The sequence below is a fragment of the Symphalangus syndactylus genome, chromosome 9 (genome assembly GCF_028878055.3).
Source record: "Symphalangus syndactylus isolate Jambi chromosome 9, NHGRI_mSymSyn1-v2.1_pri, whole genome shotgun sequence".
Lineage (NCBI taxonomy): Eukaryota > Metazoa > Chordata > Mammalia > Primates > Hylobatidae > Symphalangus > Symphalangus syndactylus.
The window spans coordinates 81,714,155-81,740,607 of NC_072431.2; the positions used below are offsets into that span (position 1 = coordinate 81,714,155).

Genomic DNA, 26,453 nt, shown 5'->3' on the forward strand with positions numbered 1-26,453 from the left:
TATATTTGTATTAAATGCTCTGAAAAATGTCTGGAAGAATATATAGAAAATTGATGATGGTGGTTATCTGAGGCAAAAGAAAAGGGAACAAGTGAAGCTGAAAGGTATTTTATACTTTCCTGTGTTACTTTTTTTTAAAAAAGATAATATATGCAAATATGACATATATACCTAAAAAATAATTTCAAAGAGCAGAAGAAAAGAAAAAAGACTGGTATAGCAGAGAGGCTTTGAAGTGAGGAAAAAAATTAAAGAAAATAAAAATAAATAGGCTTACATTTTTCATCCTCTGCTGCTAGATAACTGATATCATAGGTATTATTTAACTCTACAGGAGGGAGGAAGTATATTGTACTCACGTCTATGTCCCCAGCTCCCTAGCACCTAACATAAAGTCAGGTATATAGCAGGCAAGCAAGAAATGTTTGTTGAATGCTTAAATCTAAAAATTTTATTTACCTGCCATGAGAATTAAATAAAACAGAATAAGAAATAGGTTTGATACACACAGAGCAGGGACCTCCCCAAATGTTAATTCCATCCATCTTTTATGCAGATGAACTGTCACGTCTCTCTGTAGCTGTTTTCTCATTTGTTAGTTCCAAAAGGAATTGAAAACTGGAGGTTTCTGCCTAGTTTCCTTCCTCATTCCCACAGCCTTGGTTATTGTCTCCACCAACTCAGTTCATTGACCTATAAATGCCAGCTTCTCTTGAATGTTTTCCATCTCTTTCCCAGACCATCCACAGTTGGCAGCCAAGCTTTGCAAGTTTTATTTCGGAAATGTTTCTCAACTTCTTTCTAGGTACAGAAGACCACCTGCACCATCTCTTGCTGGATGAGAGCCACTCTCTGCAGACGTAGTCACAGCTGGTATTTCACCAGCAGATGCCATGATTCATTCCACCATAATGGCATTGGGTAGTCTTTGTCAACTCTCCTGCTTGTCAGAATGATGTAAAAACACTTCAGAAATATACTGGAAATCTTCATGAGTAGGTAGGTAATACTTTTTTATATTGATGCCCCATATTTTAGGTTGTTTCTCAATTTTTATCATTTAAAATGAAGGCACAATGAACAGTTTTATAAATATTTGATGGAAACTGACAATTCTCATTATCAGGATTATAGGGTTAAAGGAGTTGCATGTTATTGAGTCTCCTAATACCAAACTGCACCTAGAATGCCTCTACTGATTTATACACGCTCTCGCATTAGTGTCTGAGTATGTTCATCTTTACATACCATTGCTAGCACTGAAAAACTACAATGAATATTATTTTCATTCACTCTCGTTAACTCAAATAGCAAAATCAAATCAAAACAAAACAAAGCCTTTCATATGTTTATTAGCCATTTGAATTTAGTCATTTGTGGATTATTTTTGTGTCTTCTTTGCCCTTTTCACTGCTGGACATTAGTACATTAGTGCTTTCCTATTCATGTATATAAATTCTATGTATTTTTAGAGTACTCTCCCAATGCTTGTATTTGTCCTCTTCATGAATTTTAATTATCTTTATGTTGCTTTTCATGTACAGTGCTTTTCAATGTTATTTGTTTTAATCATCCATTTCTTTAATTTCTTTTATAATTTTCATTATTTGAATGTTATCCCATCTGCCAAAGAAAATCAATATTATTCTCAGTTTTATCTCAATTGTTTTGTGACTACTTTTTAAAAAATACGTTTTGACTTTTCTCTCCCAGCCAGTATTTATTCTGGTGGCAAATTAACCAAATTCTCCTGATAGACAATTTCCTCAAGAAAATTCATTACATAGTTTAGTACATTCACTATCAATTTAAATGTTCATTTATCAGTTATTAATTTTAATTTACGTTAGTTTGTTGTCCTGGGCTTCACATTCTGAGCTATTGATCCATTTGTCTCTTCTTGAAAAATGACCTCAGTGTTATAAATATTGTTAAGATTTAAATACATTTATTATCTTATAATTTAAGTTCTCTCTTCACTTTTCTATATCAAAAATGTCTTAGCTGTTTTTGTCTCTTTATGCATACAAAGATTAAAAACTACAGAAAGAGCAAAAAGGAGTAAAAAGTCGGAGAACAAAACAAGAAACTGTTAGAATATTAAAGAAGATGTAGTATTCTCCCGCACAGTCTGGACTCCAGCGCTGCCATTTTCTGACCTACTTCCAATCACTGCTGAGCCAAGCTGGATCAGTTATAATTTGAGGCTGTCCAGCATCACCCTTTGGCTCTGATTTGTAGCTGAAGCTCAAAGCTGTCTTTCATCTCTGCTACCTTACTCTGTGCATGCAAAAGAGGAGAAGATTGCTCCAGAGAATCGGCAATTCACCCAAGGGCAAATAAATGCTTTGTGGAAGTTTTCAGCCTCTGTGCAAATCTTGCAATTACAGAGCTGAACTCAAGATAAGAGATGGATTTCTTTTCTTTTATTCCAAATCTTACTGAGAAATCTAGGTAATATTATGCAAATTGCTTAGGATAAAAGACAACTTGAAAGCCAGTGGTTTGGGAGAGGGTATAGCCAGAGAAAGTGCTGGTATTAGAGAGAGTGATTGATCGGGACCAAGTCCTCTGAAGTGTTCTAAGGCAGTCAAACCCATCACTCTCCCTTTTAGTGCTTTCAAATATCCAGCCACTGGGTCTCAGCAATTTGAGTATTTTCAAATACTTGTCATGGAAGCCTATGTTTTGCAGAAAAGGCCACAGAGAAAAAAAAATTCATTCTTTCATACAGCAAATACTTATAATATTCCAAAACAAAAATTATGATTCCATATAGGAACTATGATGTAGGTTAGTAGTCAAATGTTGTCATAACATGGAATACAGGGTAGTAAGAGTTAGCTCATGTGAGTCAGCTGTCAGAACTAGGCTGTCATTATGGACAGATAGGCATAATGCCACAGCCAAAGGCAAGGCAGGGCGAATGTGTAGAGTGTGTTTAACAGATCTATAGATCAGAGGAAACTGAGTAACTCTGAGAAGGCACATAGCATAATCAGAGGATCCACTTAGAAAGAATGCTCTAACAGGTTTGCATCAGGGCTGCAGGAGCAGGGAAACCAGAGGCTGAGACAGCTCCAAGATGGATAGAATCCACAGAGATAGCCATGGTGCTTCAGTCTGAGTTTTAAGACCCTCCTAGAACATTGGTCCCTCCATTAGGCTGAGCATCAGTGTCTCCTTCTGAGGCTTCTATAACTGCAGACCCTTGGACTTTCTCCTGAAACTCCTGATTCAGAAAGTCTATGATAAAGCCTAAGGAGCTACACTTTGAAGATCAAACTCTCCAAATAATTCCGAAGTTTAGCCGTGTCCAGGTGTACTGGTGTGGACCAAGTGTTCATTGTTCACATTGCCGTTCAAGGAATGGACTCACAGTGCCCTATTAGATTAATGTCTTCTGATTTGTCTATATTAGAGCACAGATTGAAGAACCATCTTTTACACTCTGCCTTTAGATGCTAACAAATAGTTGTCCTTAAAAGATGGTGTTTCATCAGACTAACATGGCTTTCTTCTTTGATATTTTATTATGTGGAGACACTACAAATTGATCAGCTAAGTGAGGGACAGAGGCTTTAGTTATATGTGATCAATCCTATGAAAATAACGAAGTGAAAGACAAGGGCACTTGGAGGCTGGTGGAGAATGGGAAGCTCAGTGATTACTTCTGTTCTTTACCACAGCTGCTAAACTAGCTCTTCTCTCCTTGGTGTTTCCACACTTTGTACATCACAGCTCCTTTGCCACATGCACAGTGTTTGTATGGTCTCCCTCTTCTCCCCCCTCATGTAAACACACACATTGGATTGTAAGCCAGTGATTGTGGCTAATTTTTCTGTCTTTCTAGAACTGAGTATGTTGCCTGATATACTGAAATGATTTAGCCAATCAGAAATGTTATGTGAATAATAAAATGCAAAATGTGAGCAATGTATTTGGCTTTACTATTAATGCTTTATTCATGGTAGTTTTTCAAAATTGAGATGCTGTGATTACACAATAAAGCTGTTGATTCTTATTCACTCTCTCTATTTAATAGCAATCTGTATCCTGGTGTATATCAACTAAAACCATGCTTACCTCCACACCTACAATCTACAACTGAGGGTTACTGCCAGACATGCACTGACTATAATGGTCTGGTTTGCACTTTTCCACTCAACTTGATCTCCCACAAATGGGTTCCCCAAGCACTGGGCCTTATCTCTCTGTGCTCTCATGGTCTCTACCTCTTACTTTAGTAACCTGTTTGGAGGCTGATGCTTTGAAGCTCTGTTCCCCAAAATGCTTAACAGTTGAAGTTCTAAACTTATTTTAGAGCCTAATTCCTTCTGACATAATCTCAGGTTTTTTTCTTCTCCCATGTCCTCATTCCCTGTAAATATGTTTGTTCTTTTATTTATTTATTTATTTATTTATTTTTTTGAGATGGAGTCACGCTCTGTCGCCCAGGCTACAGTGCAGTGGCATGATCTTGGCTCACTGCAAGCTCCGACTCCCAGCTTTACGCCATTCTCCTGCCTCAGCCTCCTGAGTAGCTGGGACTACAGGCGCCCGCCACCACGCCCAGCTAATTTTTTGTATTTTTTTAGTAGAGACGGGGTTTCACCATGTTAGCCAGGATGGTTTCGATCTCCTGACCTCGTGATCCTCCCGCCTCGGCCTCCCAAAGTGCTGGGATTACAGGCGTGAGCCACCGCGCCCGGCCCCAATATGTTTGTTCTTAATCATTGCCATAATCTCCAGTTTCTGCCTTCCTTACCATTATAAGCATAATCATGATAAACTATTATCATTTCCTAGACCAGTAGCGTCCTTCTGACTTCTTGTCCTTTCTCCAGAGTCCAGATAAACCCTTCAAAACTCAATTGCTGTCCCGGTTCCCTTTTCTTCTTACCCTCTGCCTAGGGCATCCTAGGAATGTTTATCTTGGCTCTACCTTTATCCTGTGCTTCTGCTTTCCTGTAAGGAGACTAGTCCTACCTGTGAAGCACCATTTTTCATTCTCAGTACATTGTTGACTATGCATATCAAAGAACTATATGGTAAAGTACACCGAGATTTTATTACTAGTATGGTTTCTGATTGTGTTCTAGCCACACATCATTAGTCCTGCTATTAAGAAAACTAGTACCATTCATTTCCAAGACAAATAGGTGTCCCTACCTAAGGCATTGAGAGATAAGGCCATGCATATTCATAAGGAATATTTTCTGCTCCCAAAGATTTAACTGATTTTTTTCTTTAAACTTCTACAGTAAAAATAACCAGAAGTTCAGGGAATAAGATCAAGCCCAGAATCACATCATTCTTGACTGTGAAAAACAGATCTTTGGTATCCGTATAACCCAAGAACATGACTTGGTTTCACATGTGAACTGACAATATTAATATTTATATAGTAGTCATAAAAACGAAATGATATCACTTGCATATAATTCAATGATGTTCAACACTGTATCTTGCATATGGTAGGTGCTTAGTGCACAGTTTTCTTTCCCCTAAGATAGTGCATCTCAAGTGATGTTTGTTTCATAAAATTGGAGAAGGGAATTTAAGTCATTTTATTGTTTCATATATGAAGTATTTGAGTTTTGTGTTCCAAATACGTCATTGGTAAGACGTATCCATTGTGCAAGGAGCCCTGAAAGATTAACTTAAGAGGACCTTACTTTAGCAATGAATTCCCATAGACAGATGGCACCCCTGATGGATCACTGTATATGTCACTAAGTCCCACTTTGGTCAGGATTGTTCATTGCAGAAGGCTCACTCTTACCCATTCTGCTGTTTGCTGCACATTCCGACTTCTAAGATTATTCAATGCTTTCTCATTTTAATTAAAGTAATTTCATCCAAATGAAGCCATATAGTATGTCCAATTTTACAATGTGCTGATATTTTGCAACTACATGCAACATTTGTGTTTTTATTACATTTGTAAACCTATTTCTTTGTGTTTTGATTACAAATTAAAAGGTGAGCTTGGAAAGATGACATCAGATTTTGGTAATGAATATATGCAGTTATATCAAGTTCAGCTAGTTCATCTTATAAATAAACTACTTTTAAGCAGAAATCCAGACAATCTTTCATGGGAGCCTTTCAGAGGTACATGTGTAGTCCCTCTCTGCATTCCTGCCTCCTTCCGTCTCCAGCATGCAGCCCCCAGGCAGCTGTCCTGACAGATGTCTACTCCACAAGGGCTAGGCAGGGCTTTGGGCATAAAATAACTTAAAAGAGGGTACAGCTAGACATATTTGGTTCTCCAAATCAAAGTTTCACCAAAAATAGGTATTGGATTAGGAGATATGAGAACCATTTTGACCCTAAGCCAAAACTGCCCATTCTGGAATGTTATCACTTCTGTATATAAGCCGCTATAGACTTTTCTAGCTAGCACTTTCTGTGGCTGCTTAATTAAAACACCCAAGGGACCCAGAAAGTTATTCTTTATTGTTCCTTAAAACAAGCAGATGATGGGAAGGGTATTTAAGCTCCTCAGAGAAAGAAATGGACAGTGCTGCTGTCTCTCCTGCCCACCCCTACCCCCAAATCCCTTTTATTTTTTTCTTTCTGTGAACCGAGTCACATGATGATCAACTCTGTGGTTGGAAGTCAGGAATCTTCAAAGGAGTGGGATGATTCTGCAAGAACTCCCACATTCTTAGTGATTGCACAGTGCAGTCTGATCAACCCTCATGAAAAGGACAGCTGCTTCATCTCGATGAACCCATCGTCAAAAATCACACGATGGAATATTACACAGCAATGACAAGGGATGAACAACGGGCCATAAAACCATGTGAGTAAAGTTCAAAAACATTCTGTGGAGTTGAAAAGTACATGGTGTATGAGTCAATTTAAGAAATTAAGAACATGTAGAGCATAGTATGACAGAAGTCAGCATAATGAATACTTCTGCTGTGAAGACTGACTAGGGAAAAGGATGGAAAGACTTTCTGAGTGACAGAAATATTTTGTATCTTGATCTCATTGACAGTCAGACAGCTAAAAATTGACCTGGATGCACACTTCAGATTTCCACATTGCACTGTATTTACATTACACTTCAATTTTTAAAGGCAAAGGAAAGAAGATGGTGACCCCTGTGGTAGTAGTGGATGTTTCTCAGTGGTCTGAATTCTAGAGATTTTCCCGGCATTATGAAAAGAAATGCAGGATTTTTAACATATATGGCCAAGAGAAGTTGAAAAACATAGCTAAAATGCGTTTAAAAACAAAACAAAACAAAACATTAGTATAGGTTTTGTACATCCTAGTTCCTCTCCCTCTCCTTTTTCTCTCTTTTTTTCAAATGCTGGAAGTGAACAACAATTGTTCTGATATTAAAATAACTACAGTGTCAACTATGTTTCCTTCATTGAGTATTGAGGCTACAGCAATGACAAGAAAAAATGGACTTTCACGTTAAGACTCTCACCATCTAAAAGGGGGCTATAGCATCTTTTATAATATTAAGTTGCATTTGCTGACTGCTATCTATTTACACTCAACTATACACTTACAAGGTTCTAACTGCTTTTTTGTACTATTTTAACACTCACAACTAACATTGGAGGAGTTAAATATCTCGCCTCAAATCAAAGAATTAATAAATGGTAAAGGCAATATTTGAAGCAGACAGTATATTTCTGGAGACTATTCTCTCGCCCACTACATGCTATTAACATTCAACCATGCTGTGAGATATACAAAGAAGTTCTCTCCTGATTTGACTTCTGTGGCATCTGTTTCTTTTTTTTTTTTTTTAACCTTTCCCCTTCTCTTCTCTGCTTTTTACTTTCCTTTCCTGATTCACTTTCATCTGCCTGCCTGTTGAATATCAATGTTCCACAGTTTATTTCCTCGGCCTTAGTTTCTTCAAATTCTGGAATTCCATCCAGAAAGAAACATCATTTATTGCCATTTTCAGTCACCACATGTCTTGCTTTCTGGGGAACACATCTACCTGCATTACCAGAGGCAATTTCAACTTATCTGGTCTGTAATTTAACTCTATATCTTTCTTCCAAAGCTTGTTTCTCCTACCATGAAAGTTGGACCTTCCACTCAACTTGAAGTCTTGTAGGCACCTTTGACCAGCTTTACACCCTAGTCCTCCACAGCAAATGCACGGTGACCTCCTGTCTCTCATACCCTTCCCCTCCACTCCACTAACATTACCTTGGCTCAACTCTCATCTCTTACCTAAATTGTTGTAACATCCCCCAGTTTCACCCATCCAAATACATTTCCACACTGTGGAGCACACACAGGAAGCTTTCTAAATTTCAAATGTGATCATTCTACTCCCTTGCTTTAAAACCTACATTTGCCACAGGATAAAGTCCACATTTTATGGCATGAAAACCTTTGCCATCATGCCGATGTTAATGGTGGAAGTGCCAGCCCAGGCAACCCTAGGCAGGTACACTAGTTTGGAAACTGTCAGGAGCAATGTAGGAATGAGGACTAAAGCCACAGGTAAAGTCAGGTCAGAGGTCTTTGGAAAGTCTTTATGAAAATGGATGAGGTGGGGGGTTGGTACTGATACTTTGAAATGTTTACTTGCATCGTTCATCATTCTCAGGAAAAGCAGCAACTTGCAGCTGGGTTCTAAATAAGATTTCCAGTTTTGTCCAGTCCATCCCAGATGCACCCAGGTGCTCTCTTCCTTCAGAGGAAAGAAATATCTAGTCCATCAATCACTGCCCCCCTTCCAATATTCTAGGGTATGCCCTATTTTCCCATTAGTTCTTGGTTTAGGCTACTTCTTTCCCCTGCCCTTGGCTTCCTTTCTGTCAGGAGAATTGGCTCACCAAATTCCACTTTTCCTACTGTGATTTTATTATAAAGATAGAAAAAGCTAAGTGTTTGTGTTCCCAGCCTTCAGTGTAGCTTCTGACGGTCACGTAACAAAAATGTGCTCAGTCCAGCATTCACAGAACTCTGCTGCTGCCTCTCTTTCTATTTCTTCTTCCTGCTTGGAATGCAGATGTGATGTTAGAATTGGATCAGAGAAATTGTGACTCTGGGGCCATGAACCCACCCACTTCACTCAGAGTTATGGGAAGCTTAATGTGAATGTGTTACACTGACCCTGGCTCAGCTGCCTCTGGGCTCCCTGTGAAGTGAGAGAAATAAAGCCATATTTGTTAAGGGGAAAGTTGGAGTCGCTCTCGGCTCCACACAGCTGAAAGCATTATTAACTGATACAGCCTTTTTCATTCATAAATTATAAGGAAGGCATAATTGTCCTTACTTCACAGACATCTCATAGAATAGAAAAGCTAAGTAAGCTAGTTTATCTTGGAACAAGATTGGAAACTTCTTATCTGAAACTAAAGAGTTCATTTTCCACTCTAAGGTCAGTCCCAGTGTGAAGACCAGCAGTTGTTTTTGTTCTGTCTTTTGGAGATAAGGAAATTGTGGCACACAGAAGCTTTGAGTCTTGCAAGTACCATAAACCACATTCTTTCTCTGCCTCTCTTCTTAATCTACTTATTTGCCATACCATTCTACTCAACACAGCCAATCAGAATAAAGTCTTTGTCACTCTTTTAAGTCAAGAATCTATCTTAGATATCAGTGGGAATATTTTATTAAAAATACAGTGCTAACAGTTATAGATTTTATCTATCTTTGAGGATTCTTTTGTGTATTATTTCTAAGGTATCAAAGAATAATGGGCCATTTCCCTAAAGGTATTTAGTATTTATTCTACTGTAAAAATTGCTAACACTATTATTAAATATATAAGAAAATGTTTCCCTGTTTGACCACTGTTTTTGGATTGCGGCAATAGAATCATTAATTAGTTTTTATTTAGGTACTCAATATTTTATCATCTGTTCACTGAGCATGATAAAGTAATTAAAATGAATGAGACTGAGAAGCTACAGAGCAACAAATGTTAATACCAATTGCAAATGACTGAAAGAAGTTGAGGAGCAATCTGAGGAATTAAAGATGATTCTTTGATATGCATTTAGGATATGACACTTCTATAACCTCATTTAAGGGGATTCAACTCCTTTATGCAAACGTGTCATTAAGAAGAGACCCCCTCATCTCTGGAAGCCTCCAAGATCTCAATACTTCTCTGCATCCACATTTATTTTCCTTTTTTGACTCTAGTATTCCTGTCTCTGTGACATCCTATTGTTTCCCAATTTAATTTCCATCTTGAATAGTATTTCCTAATTTGATCTCTCATCTCTGCTGCTGATGCCCTGGATTCATGACTGCAGCTCATGCAAAAGCTCTCATCTCTTATCTGGAATTAGAAGAGGCACCCAAGCTCCTGCTGGGATCAGAGAGTGGGCCTTCTGTTACATATTGGAGACTAGAACAAGCAGGGATCTTGCTCTGTGCTGACAGAGATCACATATATTTTTAAATTTTGTGTCTCTGTGTTTGTGATTCTATTTTATTCCCATTTCTTTTAGGACATATCTGCTAGCCATGAATTCACTTAGTTTTTCTTTGACTGAGAAAACCTTCATTATTTCTTTTTTACTTTTGCAGAATATTTTTGCTTTATATATGACAGATTTTTGTGTTTATCTTTCTGTTTTATCTTTCTACACTGTAAGCATGCTATGCCATTGTCTCTTTGCTTGCATAATTTATGATGAGAAGTCTGCTGTAATTCTTATCCTTGTTCCTCTGTGACTAGCATGATTTTTTTTCCCCACTTTCTTTGGAGATTTGCTTTTTGTCCTGGCTTCAGGGGAGTTTGAATAGGATATGGGGTGTGTATGTATGTGTGTGTTTTCAGTATTAACTCTGGTTTTTTTTCCTCTAAACTCCTTAGGTCTGTAGTTTGGTTTATTGGTTTTAGAAAATTCTCAGCCATTATTTCTTCAATTTTTTTTTATACTCCCTTCTCCTTTTCTTATTCTCAGACTGCAACTATGCATATGTTACACTATTTGATTGTGTCCCACAGTGTTGGGATGTTCTATTAGTGTTCTGGTTTTGTTTTTCGTTTCTTTTCTCTTTGCTTCCAGTTTAGTAAGTTTCTATAGACCTATGTTTAAGTTTACTGATTCTTTCGTCAGCATGTCCAGTCTACTAATGAGTCCATCAAAGGAATTTGTCATTTCCATTGCTATATTTTTATTTCTAGTAATTCAATTTGATTTTTTCTTATAATTTCCATCTCTCTATTAAAATTATCCACCTGGCACTGAGTGTTGTCATTTTGTCTAGCATTTCCATTGGAGCCATTAACATGTTAAGCAGAGTTTTCTTTTTCAAATTCCTTGTCTGATAATTCCAACTTCTGTGTCATGGCTCTGTCTAGTTCTAACAATTGCTTTGTTGCTTTGAATGACTTTTTTTCTTGTTTTTTAATATTCCTTACAATTTTTTGGTTATAGCTAGACATGAAAAGAACAGCAGATACTAGATAAATTTTATATGTTGGGAGAAAAGCACAAGTTTCCTTGTGTGAGGCCTTAAATGTAGAGATGGATGCTAATCTGGTCAGAAGACGAGCTGCATTTGAAACTGTTTGTGCTGTGGGCACCAGTACTTTCTGGCCACTCCATTGGTGCCCATTTTTGGCTCCCACTTGACTGAGTCTCCCCATGTGCCTCTTCACAGCTGTATTCAATTGCTACTTTTACTGTTGTTGTTTATAGTGGTGGTGGTCCTGGCTAAGAAGAAGGTTATTTGATGTTGACATTAAGCTAAAGACTTTGGCAGTTATCAAAACCTAAGTCTTGGACATGTAGCCTTCACAACTATTCCTGTCCCTTTTCCCGGGGTAAAAATTCTTCCTCATCTTATTGCTCCTTTTCTTTTTCCCAAATCGCAGTGGTTTTGAAGCCTTTTCTCCTGCAGATTGAGACTTTGGTCGGTTAGGGGAAACTGGGATTATGCTTCTGGTTAGAGATTTGGTGGTGATCTCTATTTCCATCTTTCAGTTTAATAAATTAAACCAGTGTCTCAGGGTAAACTTTGATAATTTCCCCTCCAGATTAAGCCTTTTATCCATGAAGTAGATAGTTGGAAACAGTCTAGGTAGATTTGGCAATGGCTGCTTCTTCCACCACCCCCAACCAGCACTACAGTGTGTGTGGGGAAAGGAGTGAGGGATGAACTTTTTCTAGGTTCTTCCTTGTTCCTCTTTGTAAATGTTGGGTGAATTCCCAGACAAAAAGCTCACAAGAGAGTCGAACTCTCTCCTAGGAATACACCCCTTGGAAGCTTCACACTAGCCCACCCGCAGCCTCCAAAAATTCTATACAATTTTTAATTTTTGATTGGCTTATATAATATACAGTGGCTCCTGTTTCAGATAAGAAAATGCTGGGAACCTTCTCTCCAGATGTCAGGATGTCACTTTTCCCTATGATATAGTTTGGATGTTTGACCCCTTAAATTTTCATGTTAAAATGTGATCCCCAGTTTTGGAAGCAGGGTGTAGTGAGGAGAGTTTGGGTCGTGGGAGCAGATCTTTAATGGATGGCTTGGTGCTGTCATCACAATAATGAGTGAGTTCTCACTGTATTAGTTCATTGTGAGATTTGTTTGTTTAAAAGAGACTGGAACCTCCTGTATTCTCTCTCTCTCTGGTTTTTTTTTTTTTTTTTTGAGACAGAGTTTTGCTCTTGTTGCCCAGGCTGGAGTACAATGGTATGATCTCAGCTCACTGCAACTTCTATCTCCCTGGGTAAAGTGATTCTCCTGCCTCAATCTCCCAAGTAGCTGAGATTACAGGCATGCACCACCATGCTAGGCAGGGTGGCTCACGCCTGTAATCCCAGCACTTTAGGGGACTGAGGGGAGTGGATCCCTTAGGCCAGGAGTTTGAGACCTGCCTGATCAACATGGTGAAACCCTGCCTCTACTAAAAATACAAAATTAGCCCCTTCTCTCTTGCTCCCTCTCTTGACACATGAGAATGGCTCCCCTTCACCTTCTGCCATGATTGTAAGCTTCCTGAGGCCCTCATCAGAAGCAGATCACCATACTTCCCATGCAGCCTGTAGAAGTATGAGCCAAAATATACCAACTAACTTTATAAATTACCCAGTCTCAAGTATTCCTTCATAGCAATGCAGACTAACAAACACTACCACTTCAGTTTTCTGATGGGTCCAAGAAAAGTCATTGATTTTCATTTTGCTCAGATTTCTTGTTGCTGTGGGGCAGATGTAATGACTTCCCAGGTCTTTACATGTCTGAGCTGAAACTGGAGTCCTTATATCAGTGGTAAAAATAAATACTCTACTTAATGTTATTCCATTTTACATTCAACACAATCAAGGAAATTAAATTCTTATACAAGGAGCCTGACCATGTTCCCATTGCAAAGAGTTTTATCTAGTAATTTCACTCTACGTAGGTGACTAAATCACATGGAGACAAAGTGGGTGGGCCTATGCTGCACAATAAATTAGTAAAAGAGCTTCAGATGAGCTGGATTTACGTGGCCTATTCCTATAACTTACAGCTTGGACACTTTTAGGCAGAACAAAGACTACAACTCATATTCTGCTTTCAAGTTGTTATATTTTCCACAAATCAATTACTATTTAAATAATCATCTGCATATAAAATTATTTACTTTAGCCCTCTCAAAATAGATAATTTGAAGCTAAAATATGAATTATCATCCTCTGTAATTTAGAGAGCATTTTATATGACAATTAAATGCTGAGCATGGTTAGATGCTTTTGAGAATACACTCTACCATCCTGGTGGCTTATGAGCTTTAGGGGAAAATGATGCATAAATACGAGAGAATATCAAGAACTAAGAGATTCGTAGAAGTGCTAAGTGCAGGCCCATTATGGAATATATCAGCTTACAGGCCAGATACTGAAATACTGGGATTGTGATAGGTAAGAGTCTCCAGTGCAGGCCAGGTTATTTTAGAGGAATTGTGCAAAGAGCCCACTCTGTCCTGGAGCCTACATGGATGGAATTTTTCTGAAATGTTTCAAATAAAAGTAAAATAAGCAATCTATCAATTGTCATTAAGTAACAGAAAATTTCTTTACATTATTCCAAAAATGTATCATTAGAGCTGGAATTTAGTAGGTGACCTATAATATTGGTGTTTCTGGTCAGCTCTCCTGGCCAACCTCGAGTCTGCTTTTCTAACAAGTAACATTAGCAGAGACCATCATTTGTCCCGATCTGTGAAGCCTCCTAGAAGAGCCTGCACAGTGAACAGCAGCCAAAAATCAGTGCTGTGGAAAAATGTGAGCTTCTACTTCACATGCCTCCTTTCCTGTTTCCTGTAGAGCTCAGAGATGGCTACTCAAGTTCATGGTTACCCTCACGCACAGATTCTGAAGGCTACTCTTGGCTACAATTCAGGTAATGTCCAACAGGGCAAAGTGAGAGACTAGTTTCTTGTCAATAATGATAATCTTTTTAAATACCTAACACCAAAACAACAATCAATACCATATTGGACTTACTCACTCGCTGGGAATGTTCAGCTAGCTAAAGTGGGGTCTGGAATGAAGATTCAGAACAGTTTCAGGAACATATTTATTGGAGTGGCATTCAAATTATAAAACATTGTAAGTATTTGGAAGAGAAAACTTCAAGTTGCGTGTGTGTGTGTGTGTGTGTGTGTGTGTGTATTGGAATTGAGGGAACATTAGAAATTTCTAACTTAGTAATTAAGCTTCTTAAGTTATTTTCACTGAAAAAGGAAATCTCAGCCTTATAATTTTCAGCAGATCTAACCCTTAATTTAAATTCTTTGTCTACTTTTCTTTTTATTTGATGAATGCCAGCCAAATCAATAACACCCAAGCAAATCTCACTGGTAATGTTCTTAAAGGAAATATATACCAAGAATACTTGCCATGCATGACCTAAACAGCTACTATATGCATATTATTTCTAGATTCTTAATGTGTCCCTAGCCCAGAGAAAGGCCTACTTTAGCCTTGTTACAGTTTATATCAAGGCCCAGTCTCATAAATATTTCTTCATCTCAGAAACACTTTCATGACTCTGATTCTATGATGAAAGACATCATGCAACATTCAGCCATTGTCAATATCACCTTTTTCTCTTTTTTTGAACTTACACAATGATGTTCATAAATATCTATTTTCAATGTATCTATTGATCCATGAATACATTTCTGAAAGGTCATAGAAACTTGAAACTAATTTCTAAGGCTTTAGAGCTTTCTTCTTTGCAAAGAACCAAATCTCGTTTCTCATTCACATTAGATATTATAACACGGTCACACGAAATAAGGCAAAATGAGATGAAAAACAGTGTGCTAGCTACGATCATTCTATCATTTAATACTCAACATAACTCTAGCACATAGGCTATGCTATTTATAATTTCAAAATGAGGAGGCAATTTCAAGTAGATTCAGTACGTTGAAGTCACATGGTAAAGAGCAGAGGATTTGGGATTTATATGAAGATCCGTTAGCCTTAGAGCAGGGGTATTCAAATTTTGCCTTCCCTGGGCCACATTGTAAGAAGAAGAATTGTCTTGGGCCACATATAAAATACACTAATCGTAGCTAATGAGCTTTAAAAAAATTGCAAAAAAATGTCATAATGTTTTAAGAAATTTACGAATCTGTGTTGGGCTGCATTCAAAGCTGTCCTGGCCCACATGCGGCCCACGGGTCGTAGGTTGGACAAGCTTGCCTTAGAGCCTGCATATGTGAAGTACATTATATTCCATTCAAATCTTAAAGGAGTTTATCATAACTACCAGGAAAAATGGAAGGGAACAATATTTCTAAAGAATCATATTTTCATAGATAAAACACTTAGTTCCATAGCAAGACCTGCTCATGAGAACTGGACACTTCAGAGGCAAAGGAAGCAAGGCTTGGTGTAGCCTTGTGCCCTTTCAGAGTGAGTCTTTCCACCCTCTTCTGCTGGAAAAATTCCACTGAAGCTTAACATCTCAGTAAGCATTACCTTTCCCCTGAAGACAGAGAGATGGTGGCTCTTTCCTCTGTGTCCTCAGGATTAGGATTGCTTGTAGAATATTTCTGCACCCCCAACACGTAGCTCAGATACTAGCACACAAAAGAAATGTGATAAGTATGTGAAAGAAGAAAAAAAATGAGATACTGATCACTGCAAGCCTTGACAACAGTAGCCATATGCCATGACATCCATTTGTCAACAATTTATTTTCCTATTATTTTCTTCTTCAAATTCCCCCTGTGTTAATGAGAAGCACTTCAGTTAAGTGCTTAATATAAACAAGCAATTACTAAATAGACATTTAATGGCCTGCTCTATTATTGCCTGTAACAAAAAGGGATAGTGAGAGGTACAAATAAACCCCAACATTTATACCTCATCATAAGGTATTAGAGAGTATTTTACAATACAGGCATTACTTATTAAACAATTGTGCACTTTGCTAATTGACTTGGGGTGACGGATGAAAGATTAGTATAAATAACCTTCTTTTTGAAGTAAATTAATATTAGCAAGGAAGACACATGGCACTGCATTTTGACTAATTTGATCAAGAAACCGTTTTCCTTTGTTAATTTATATATAAGTTTGCTAATTTGCTCAAACTAAGCTCATGTCTAGAAAACAGTACTTCATAGTTGCAAGTGAACCTGAGAGGGGCCTTCTTACCATAATTGTTTCATTTTGCTTCACAGCTGAGTGTCTTTTCTTCTACTCAGGTGACCAGTTAATCCTGACAGAAGCTCCCAAACCTCTGTAATTCAGCCCTCTCATCCTTGTGACGTGGATTACCTTTCTGGCTACAAATTGGATCATGGTGGCTCATCACAGTGTTGTTCTCCAAGCCCAGAAGGTATCCTCTGAACAGACAGCATGCCAACTCAAGTCACCCTTGCCTTCTTCCCCTACCTCTCATTAGGGTATTGCACAGAGATTGGACTGGAAGTCAGACAGATGTGGGCTGAAGCCCCGGCTCCCCTAAAGGTGGAATGGTGCTGTTTTCTCAGTCTCTCTGGTCTTCAATTTCCCTTTATAAAATTGGTGGACAGTGGGAACATATAATAATCTCAAGTACTTAAAAAAGTTTTAACTTCTTCTAAGCTCCTAGTAATTACTTTCCTCTTACAATATTTTAATTTCTATCAAAATAACACATGTATGGAATTTAAAATGGAAACAAAACTAAAAAAGCAAAAAGGCTTTTTCTATTCCATTTTTCCCAATGCCAAGGACAGACTCTGATCAACCTTCAGAAAATCTCAAATTAGACTGTAACTTGGATAGCAAACAATGAAGAAGCTTAAAAGAAAAAGTAAAAATGTAAGGTAAGGTGGTAATTTAAGAAATGCATATAGAACATAATTTAACTCAAAATATATTCCACTACTCAGAAGCAGATAATATACATTTTATCCTAGAAATGTAACATAGGATATTGCTCTAATCCAAAACTACCCTGGGAAAATGAAAGGAGGTGGTGAGTATGTGTGTGTTCAACAATGGTATCCTCATTTTGCATAGCAGCAAGTCAACAGACAATTCTTAAAACTGAAAAACAGGGCCAAGTGCAGTGGTTCACGCCTGTAATCCAAGCACTTTGGGAAGCTGAGGTGGGTGGATCACCTGAGGTGAGGAGTTCGAAACCAGCCTGACCAACACGGCAAAACCCTGTCTCTACTAAAAATACAAAAATTAATTGGGCATGGTGGCAGGTGCCGGTAATCTCAGCTACTCGGGAGGCTGAGGCAGAAGAATTGCTTGAACCCAGGAGGCGGAGGTTGCAGTGAGCCGAGATCATGCCATTGCACTCCAGCCTGAGCGACAGAGCGAGACTGCATCTCAAAAAACAAAACAAAACAAAACAAAAATCTGAAAAACAAGAAATCATGACATAAGCCAATTGTTTTAGAAATACAGGTGGACATCATACTCAGGAGAAAAAAGATTAAAGTGATTGTCCCTAGCAAACTAATGTAACCACAAATAAAAACGTAAAATTACCTAGTTTTTCAAAGCTGTTTATCACATTAGAGCAGCTGTACCCAACTTGTCTCCTCTTTTCTCTCAAAGTCTTTATGTTTTTGTGTCTTTGCTGAATTGTTTAATTCTTTGCTGATGCTTTTTAGTTTTTGGGGTTTTTTTTGTTTTTTTTTTTGCTGTGTACAATCATTCCTCTGTATCCATGGGTGATTGATTGGTTCCAGGACCCCTCTTCGATATCAGCATATGAGGATGCTCAAGATTCTGACAAAAAATGGTGTAGTATTTGCATATAACTTATGCACATCTTTCTGTATACTTTAAATCATCTCTAGGTTACTTAGAATACCTAATACAATGTAAATAGTTGTTATACTATACTGGTTTCTTATTTGTATTATTTTTATCATATTGCTGTTTATTATTTTTTAATATTTTTCATCTGTGGTTGGTTGCTTGTTGGAGCATTTTCAATTCACATGCTTTAAAATCTTTGTTAGGTAATTTTAACATTTGTGTCACCTCAAAGTTGGTATACACTGATTATCTTTTTTTCATTCAGGTTGAGATATCCAAATTTCTTTTTTGTATGGCGACCCAAGTCATATAAGATGATGGGCCCAACCTGCTCCAGTATTACCATACAGTCACATTCTGAAATTCTGAGGATCAAGACTTCAACACAGAAATCTGGAAGGAGGAACACAATTCAATTCCTAACAGCAGTATAAATGGATCCCCTCTCTAGTATGATTTTTAGACTTTATACGAAACATTCTCATTATTTCTCAGTTATTTCTGGCGTAATGAATGAAGTTTCTTCTGAACGTGGCAAGAAGTGTGAACCACTTGGCTGCTCAACCACAAATGGGGATTTGCAGGGAGAAGCTGGAGCTGTGGTCTCCATTTTCCTAAGAATGGTGCCAAGAATAAAAAGCAATGAAGGGTTTGTGACAAAAGAGTATATAGTGTAAAGATGTCCAAACACTTCTAAGTAATAAATCTGTATTAAAATGAATATTTGTATTTCCTTAATTTCATTAATAATGAAACAAATGAAGAAAATTACCCATATGTTGAGTTCATACAATTTTTTAAAAAACACACATTTTGTTTTATTTTATTTTAAAACTTACTTGTATTTATTTATTTTTAAAGACAAGGTCTCACTATGTTGCCCAGGATGGTCTTGAACTCCTGGGCTCAAGTGATCCTTCTACCTCAGTCTCCCAGGTAGCTGGGACTACAAACATGTGCCCGGCAAAGACATACAACGTGATCTACCAATTCTTCTCTATCCCATCTTCCTGATAGAATACAAGCTTGAAGGCTAGAAGTGCGATGGTCCTCAGCTCATATTAAATTGATAAACATTCCTGAAGTAGTAGTCATAGGCTTAGCTATTGGCTAAAACAAAAAACAGAAACAGAAACAGCAGCACATGCATATGTGTTATATTTATTAACTGTGCATTTTTAAAAGGTAGAGTTTTCTAATTAGTTGAAAAATTTCTTACTATATCAACAATACAAATGTGTTTAGAATTCATATTATGTCATTGTTATTATAATTGGACCTCAGGAATGTAAACAGAAATGTATTTGGGTGAGGTGCATATTGCTGCTGACTCTGTTGGGCTATTACATTCTATTAGACTAGAAAATGTACAGGTGACACTAAGCCAGTGGCAGAGAAATTGGAAGATTTGTTGAGTGCTGTGACCCTACTCAATTCTTCATAATTTTTCTAGCAGCTCTCACATATTTTTAAAATTTAAAGTCCAATTTTCACTACCAGATAATTTTGATTGGCACTGGCATGACAACGTCTGTTTTCTCAATGACACCTAATAGTTCTTACTCATTACTTGTCACTGGCATGAAGGGCAAGCAGCTTAGTTAAACTGTTCATAGGCCTTACAAAGCCTGTCTTTTATTCTTATATGGAGGGGAAAAACAATCCTGGAGTGAAAATATGCCTTAATTTAAAGACGAATTAAGTGTTATAAACGGCTCATAAGCACAAACCTCCTGAATTGTTCTGATGCAAGAGGAGCAAATAAAAGAACCACATGAAATCCCCACCTTAATCATTTTATTTTATGACAAATATCTTGCTTGTATTCCTGCATTTTCTTATATGCCAAATATTTTCCAGCTTGAAAAATAAATAGAAGCCATAAAATCATTTACTGTTGTATTATTTAATTAGTCATTTTACAGCTCTTGTATTTCCCAAATCCAATATCCCTTATTTTTGGTATTTTAAGTTATTTAAACTTCACAGCCATACAAACAGATGTATCAGATAAGCATGTGAGATGGTGTGTTGAATATATTACCAGACAGTATTTCTTTATGCAGAATTATACAAGGCAAATTCTCAGGTGCAGTGACCAAACAATCAAATAAGATGCAAGTACTCTGGGGACCACCAAGTTTGGACAGAGGATTGTAAGCTACAAAATTAGGAAATGTAGGAGAATATTTACTTTACATAGAGGGAACAGAATGAGTATAAGTGCCAAAGCAAGTATAGCTTCTGGGAACGAGCTTATAGCTGGAGCTCAAACGAAAGGGAAGGGAGAAAGCCAGGCTGCAGAGGTGACTCCATGACTGATGCCATAGTTTCTCTTTCCCCAGAAGCATAAACAAGCAGCTGTGAGGAGCTGGGGATAATAATCTCACCATAAAATTCCAAGGAGATTTGGGATTGGATATGTATTTAGGGAAGAGTAACTAAAATAGACAAAAAATGAGGACTAGAATTGAGGATGGAGGAAAGACTTAAAAGAATAAGACTAAGGGAAGAATAAGAGGTTTTAGAAAGAGATAAAGAATGGAGGTGACCCATTGAACAACTGGGTCACCTAAAAAACATCCATCTAAGGCATCCATAATGTTGACCTGAAATAAAACTCCAAGGCAAAATTAGCATAAGTAAAGAATTTGTTTTGGCCAAATTTGAGGAGTGTAACCTGGGAAACACATATCCAAACTACGCCAGAGAAGTGCTTTCAGTTGGGGAGGTTACAAGCAGATTTTTAAGGACAAAATGAAGAGGTATAGCAAGGTGGTCTCAGCCTGTTCATATAGAAATACCATTGGTCAACAGAAAGAAGCTAACAGATGATTGGCTAAAAGCTACAGCACTTCTTGGAATAGTCATTATCAGTTTGTGATGAACCCAGCTCCTGGAATTCTTATAAGTAAAAGGTTCAGGAATTTCAGGGGAGTAACTGTGGCATCATGACCACCCTATTTGGCCATCGTAATTTAGTTATCCTCATTTGTTGGGTTTTGTTTTCAATAAGCATGACCAGTGAGAACCTCCCCTTTTGTTTGATCCAACCTTGCAGAATAGCTTACCTTTCCACACAGCCTTGACTCTGTAAAGTTTAGACGATCTTGGAGACAATTAGTAGACTGCTCTTTAAACCTTTCTGTAGTTCTCTGTATATCCCACCTTATGCAGAAATGGCGGTCAAAATGGTAGCTAATTTGGGTGAGAAAATAAAACTTTCTCCATGCCCAACACCCTCCACACACATCAGAGTTCAACAGTAAAGGTAGAAGGAGCAAAAGGGATTCAACAATGAAAAATAAATAACCTGTCTGAGAAAAGTAGAGCCCTTTACTTTCCTCCCACAGAGAAGTGGCCATGGACGTATCTTTTCAGGTGTGTCAAAAGAGTCTGTTCCTGTGGTTACCTGAATAACAAAGACCTAGGCAGAAATCATTGAGTTGTAGATACAAACACTCTCAGACTAGCCAGACAATTGCAGGAGGACTGGAGAAGGAAGAATAAGATAGTATCTCCGGAACTTAAGGAGAAGATCTCTTGAGAAGCAGATGCCAATAACTAGAGGGAAACCACCTCAGGCTGAAAGGATAGATAACAGTCTCCATCGTCTCTGGTGCCACGTGTTCAATCGTTGTTTCTCTCTAGGAGTCTGCTTTATTATTTTTTCTTGGAAGCATGGCCTTCTCAGCTTACGTTTCACTTATTTCAGATATGGCTACCCAGATTAAATTTTACATGAGCATTTCACTCGGGGACCCCAAAGAGGATAAAGAGGGGCTCTGGGACTCACGTTTACTTCATAGAAGAAGGGATCTCAGTGGCCCAACCTGGATGAAGTGACTTTTCTAATCAGTTGTCTTTAGGATTTTTTAAATTATTATAAACAGGGATCTAAGTGTTCATGGATAGTGTGGTGACTATACAAGCAAATTCCAAGAGCAAGACTGTCTCATATGAAACGTTGCATTTCTTAGCAAGAACCAGGTCTCTAAAGAGCAAACATTCAGTAAATTGTTTCTGAATCTATTAATAAATGATAAGAAAAGGCAAGGGAAATCAACATCCTCACTGCATGCCTTCAGACTTGTGCTTCCTATCAGATATGGGTATTCCAACAGAAACTGGAAAAAAGAAAATACAATGCATTCACTGGACAGAAATATTGTGGACAGGGGGCAAGCATTGGGACAGTGGTGAACAAAATTATTCTTGAGGTCCCCATTAATCAAAATATTTGTGGCATCCAGAAGCTTGAATCTTTAAGGACAAATATGAATCTTTACCTATCTCCTTTTACTCTTCTCTCCTTTCTCCTAAACTAATTCCAACAATACATTTACTTTTACAATTTCATAAAGCCTATCTAATTGGGAATGTAGGTCTCACTCCTTGTGGACACCAGAAGGATATAAATGATGAGGGGAAATCCCACCAAAGAGAAAGGGCAAGAAGATGTATGAATGAGTAGTAAGCTCATGAGCAACCCATCAGGCATCTTCTTTATTTTACCCCCAACCCAGAACTTAGGGATGAAGCTTCATGAAGCTTTCTTTGGTGAAGGAGAGAGGCCTGTTCCGTTGCCAAGGAGTGCAGAGCTGCGTACTGGCTTTGGGATGACACTGACTGGGTATAAAATTTATCACTTGTGATATCCTTGTGTGATCTTCTACACATATTGTTTAGCTTCTCCAAGACTTTTCTTTGGAAAGCCCACATAGAACAGAAAAAAGAAATGCCATCTTTTAAACTATCTATTTAACTATCTTGTGCTACCATGTTTCCAAGGTTGGGGTATTGGGAGAGTTGGTGAAACAGCAATATGTCAACATTAACTTGTCTCCAAGCAGGCATGACTTTCAATATCAAATGGTCACAATCTCCAACTTTTAATGGATCCTAAATGAGTGCTTCAAAAATACTGTCGTTTGGTAATAAAGTCATACTCAAAGTAACACTTATTTGGCTGAATTTCCAGAGACTGGAGAGAAGGTTAAGATCCAGGTGGTTGCTATGACAAGAGCATTACGACTTATTCATCTAACACTTTGTTGCTGTCAGTATGATATAGCCCTTCAGCTCATGGTTTAAAAAAGCAAAGGGAGGGTGGTCGCGGGAGGGAGTGGGGCAGGCGCTGTGGGTCGGGGCCCCTCCTCCGGCTCCTGCACGGCCGCCTCCCTCCCGGCTCCGCCGGCTCCCGCCGTCCCCGCAACACCGCTCTGTGCCCGCCGTCCCGAGCGCCCGCGCGGGGCTGGCGGGAGCCTCGGCTGGCGCGCGGGGCCGTGGTCGTTGCTCCCTGACCGGCCGCGGCCGCCTCCATGAAGCGGAAAAGCGAGGGGCGGTCGAGCTGGGCCGCGGCCACCTGCTCGCCGTGCTGCTCTTTGACCTCGCCGAGTGTAAAGAAGATCCGCAGCCCCACGCAGCAGGACCCGCGCCACCGGGACCCCCAGGACGACGTGTACCTGGACATCACAGATCGCCTTCGTCTTGCCATTCTCTACAGCAGACCAAAGAGTGCATCAAATGTACATTATTTCAGCATAGATAATGAACTCGAATATGAGAATTTCTCTGAAGACTTTGGACCACTCAATCTGGCAATGGTTTACAGATATTGTTGCAAGATAAATAAGAAATTAAAGTCCATTACAATGTTAAGGAAGAAAATTGTTCATTTTACTGGCTCTGATCAGAGAAAACAAGCAAATGCTGCCTTCCTTGTTGGATGCTACATGGTTATATATTTGGGGAGAACCCCAGAAGAAGCATATAGAACATTAATTTTTGGAGATACATCCTATATTCCTTTCAGAGATGCTGCCTATGGAAGCTGCAATTTCTACATTACACTTCTTGACTGTTTTCATGCAGTAAAGAAGGCAATGCAGTATGGCTTCCTTAATTTCAACTCATTTAACCTTGATGAATATGAACACTATGAAAAAGCAGAAAACGGAGATTTAAATTGGATAATACCAGACCGATTTATTGCCTTCTGTGGACCTCATTCAAGAGCCAGACTTGAAAGTGGTTACCACCAACATTCTCCCGAGACTTATATTCAATATTTTAAGAATCGCAATGTTACTACCATTATTCGTCTGAATAAAAAGATGTATGATGCCAAATGCTTTACAGATGCTGGCTTCGATCACCATGATCTTTTCTTTGCGGATGGCAGCAGCCCTACTGATGCCATTGTCAAAGGATTTCTGGATATCTGTGAAAATGCTGAGGGTGCCATTGCAGTACATTGTAAAGCCGGCCTTGGTCGCACGGGCACTCTGATAGCCTGCTACATCATGAAGCATTACAGGATGACAGCAGCCGAGACCATTGCGTGGGTAAGGATCTGCAGACCTGGCTTGGTGATTGGGCCTCAGCAGCAGTTTTTGGTGATGAAGCAAACAAGCCTCTGGCTGGAAGGGGACTATTTTTGTCAGAAGTTAAAGGGGCAGGAGAATGGACAACACAGAGCAGCCTTCCCCAAACTTCACTCTGGTGTTGATGACATTTCCATAAATGGGGTAGAGAATCAAGACCAGCAAGAACCTGAACCTTACAGTGATGATGACGAAATCAATGGAGGGACACAAGGTGATAGACTTCGGGCCCTGAAAAGCCGAAGACAATCAAAAACAAATGCCATTCTTCTCACATGTCCCCTAGCTGTGCTGACCTCTGCACTGTGTAGTGTTGTCATCTGGTGGATTGTTTGTGACTACATTCTTCCCATCCTGCTATTCTGTCTCAATGGTTTCAGAACATAGTGGCCATCAGGACCCCCTGACAGATAGCTGCTTCTCTCCATTTCAAGGACTAAAATGGTCTTGCATTAAGTAAAAACCTGTGACCAGAACTGAAGGAAGACTCTAGGAACTGAAAACTGCAATAGAAATCAGCACAATTTGAAAACAAAAATTGCAAAAGACTTAGTTGCTTTCCACCTAAGAAGCTGATCAATGGAGAAAATGTCCACTGGAGTTTCAGTAATGAACTTTGAGTTTGAGTGCAAGCGAATGTACCGAGACCAGCTCAGTGGGGGAGACCCTAACCCAGTGATGCTAGAGGAATTAAAGATACACACACAGAAATACAGAGGTGTAAAGTGGGAAATCAGGGGTCTCACAGCCTTCAGAGCTGAGAGCCCCGAACAGAGATTTACCCACATATTTATTAACAGCAAACCAGTCATTAGCATTGTTTCTATAGATATTAAATTAACTAAAAGTATCCCCTTATGGGAAACGAAGGGATGGGCCAAATTAAAGGCATAGGTTGGGCTAGTTAACTGCAGCAGGAGCATGTCCTTAAGGCACAGATCGCTCATGCTATTGTTTGTGGCTTAAGAATGCCTTTAAGCGGTTTTCTACTCTGGGCTGGGTGGGCCAGGTGTTCCTTGCCCTCATTCCAGTAAACCCACAACCTTCTAGTGTGGGCATTAGGGCCATTATGAACATGTTACAGTGCTGCAGATATTTTGTTTATGGCCAGTTTTGGGGCCAGTTTATGGCCGGATTTTGGAGGGCTTGCTCCCAACAAGAATGACTCAAAAGAACGGCCCAGCTCTCAAGCTGAACGACAAAAATGCTGTTGTAAATTTAGTCTCAGGTGTAAATACCCAAGCCCTCTGGTACTCAGGTTGCCGGCTGGTCTGTGGTGCATGTGTGTCCCTGTGATGGCAAGCATTGTAGTTGCTGGCCTTCAGAAGAATTGAGGATCTGATGGAGGTTTTTTATATATTTATCTTCTGTTCACCTTGTGACCCAGTGTCAAAATGTATAAAGATACAAAAGGCATTACTGAAATGGTACTTTCTGTAATTTGATACTATTTGGCTTTATCATCTTCACTTGACTACTTGTAATACTGTTGTAATGTTAACTCTGTTAAGTACCTAAGCTGCTTGTCTTCCACCAAAGAGTGCTTTATTAACAAGAATCTGTGAAAACCACATTTAAACACTGTTGCATGTTGTAAGACCAGGTGGTACCTTGGTAACCTAAAACTTGCGAGAGAATATTAATGGTAACTTTAGAAGACTCAGGAGGAGAAACTGACTTCAGAGTTGGAAGATGTTGCAAGTCATTCCTTTTTCTGTCCTTTAGGGACTGAAGAACTGGGAGGTTGCCCATTGTTTGGTTGCCAGTCATACAAATTAAAATCATATTTCCTCCCATGCATGGAAAAAGCACACTATTGGTTTTTCCCCTTGGAAACAGC

General features: G+C 38.7%; 1 protein-coding gene across 1 annotated transcript; it reads left to right on the top strand.

The window, feature by feature from the left end:
• The first annotated feature begins 735 nt into the window (after window positions 1-735).
• CDC14C (cell division cycle 14C) lies at window positions 736-26,186 on the top strand. Its single transcript, XM_055294447.2, has 7 exons — window positions 736-999; window positions 6,625-6,811; window positions 14,271-14,346; window positions 16,670-16,803; window positions 18,493-18,876; window positions 22,334-22,426; window positions 23,551-26,186. Exons 5-7 carry the CDS (start codon window positions 18,662-18,664, stop codon window positions 24,998-25,000), a joined length of 1,758 nt encoding a protein of 585 aa, XP_055150422.2. The 5' UTR covers window positions 736-999; window positions 6,625-6,811; window positions 14,271-14,346; window positions 16,670-16,803; window positions 18,493-18,661; the 3' UTR covers window positions 25,001-26,186.
• Window positions 26,187-26,453: the final 267 nt, after the last annotated feature.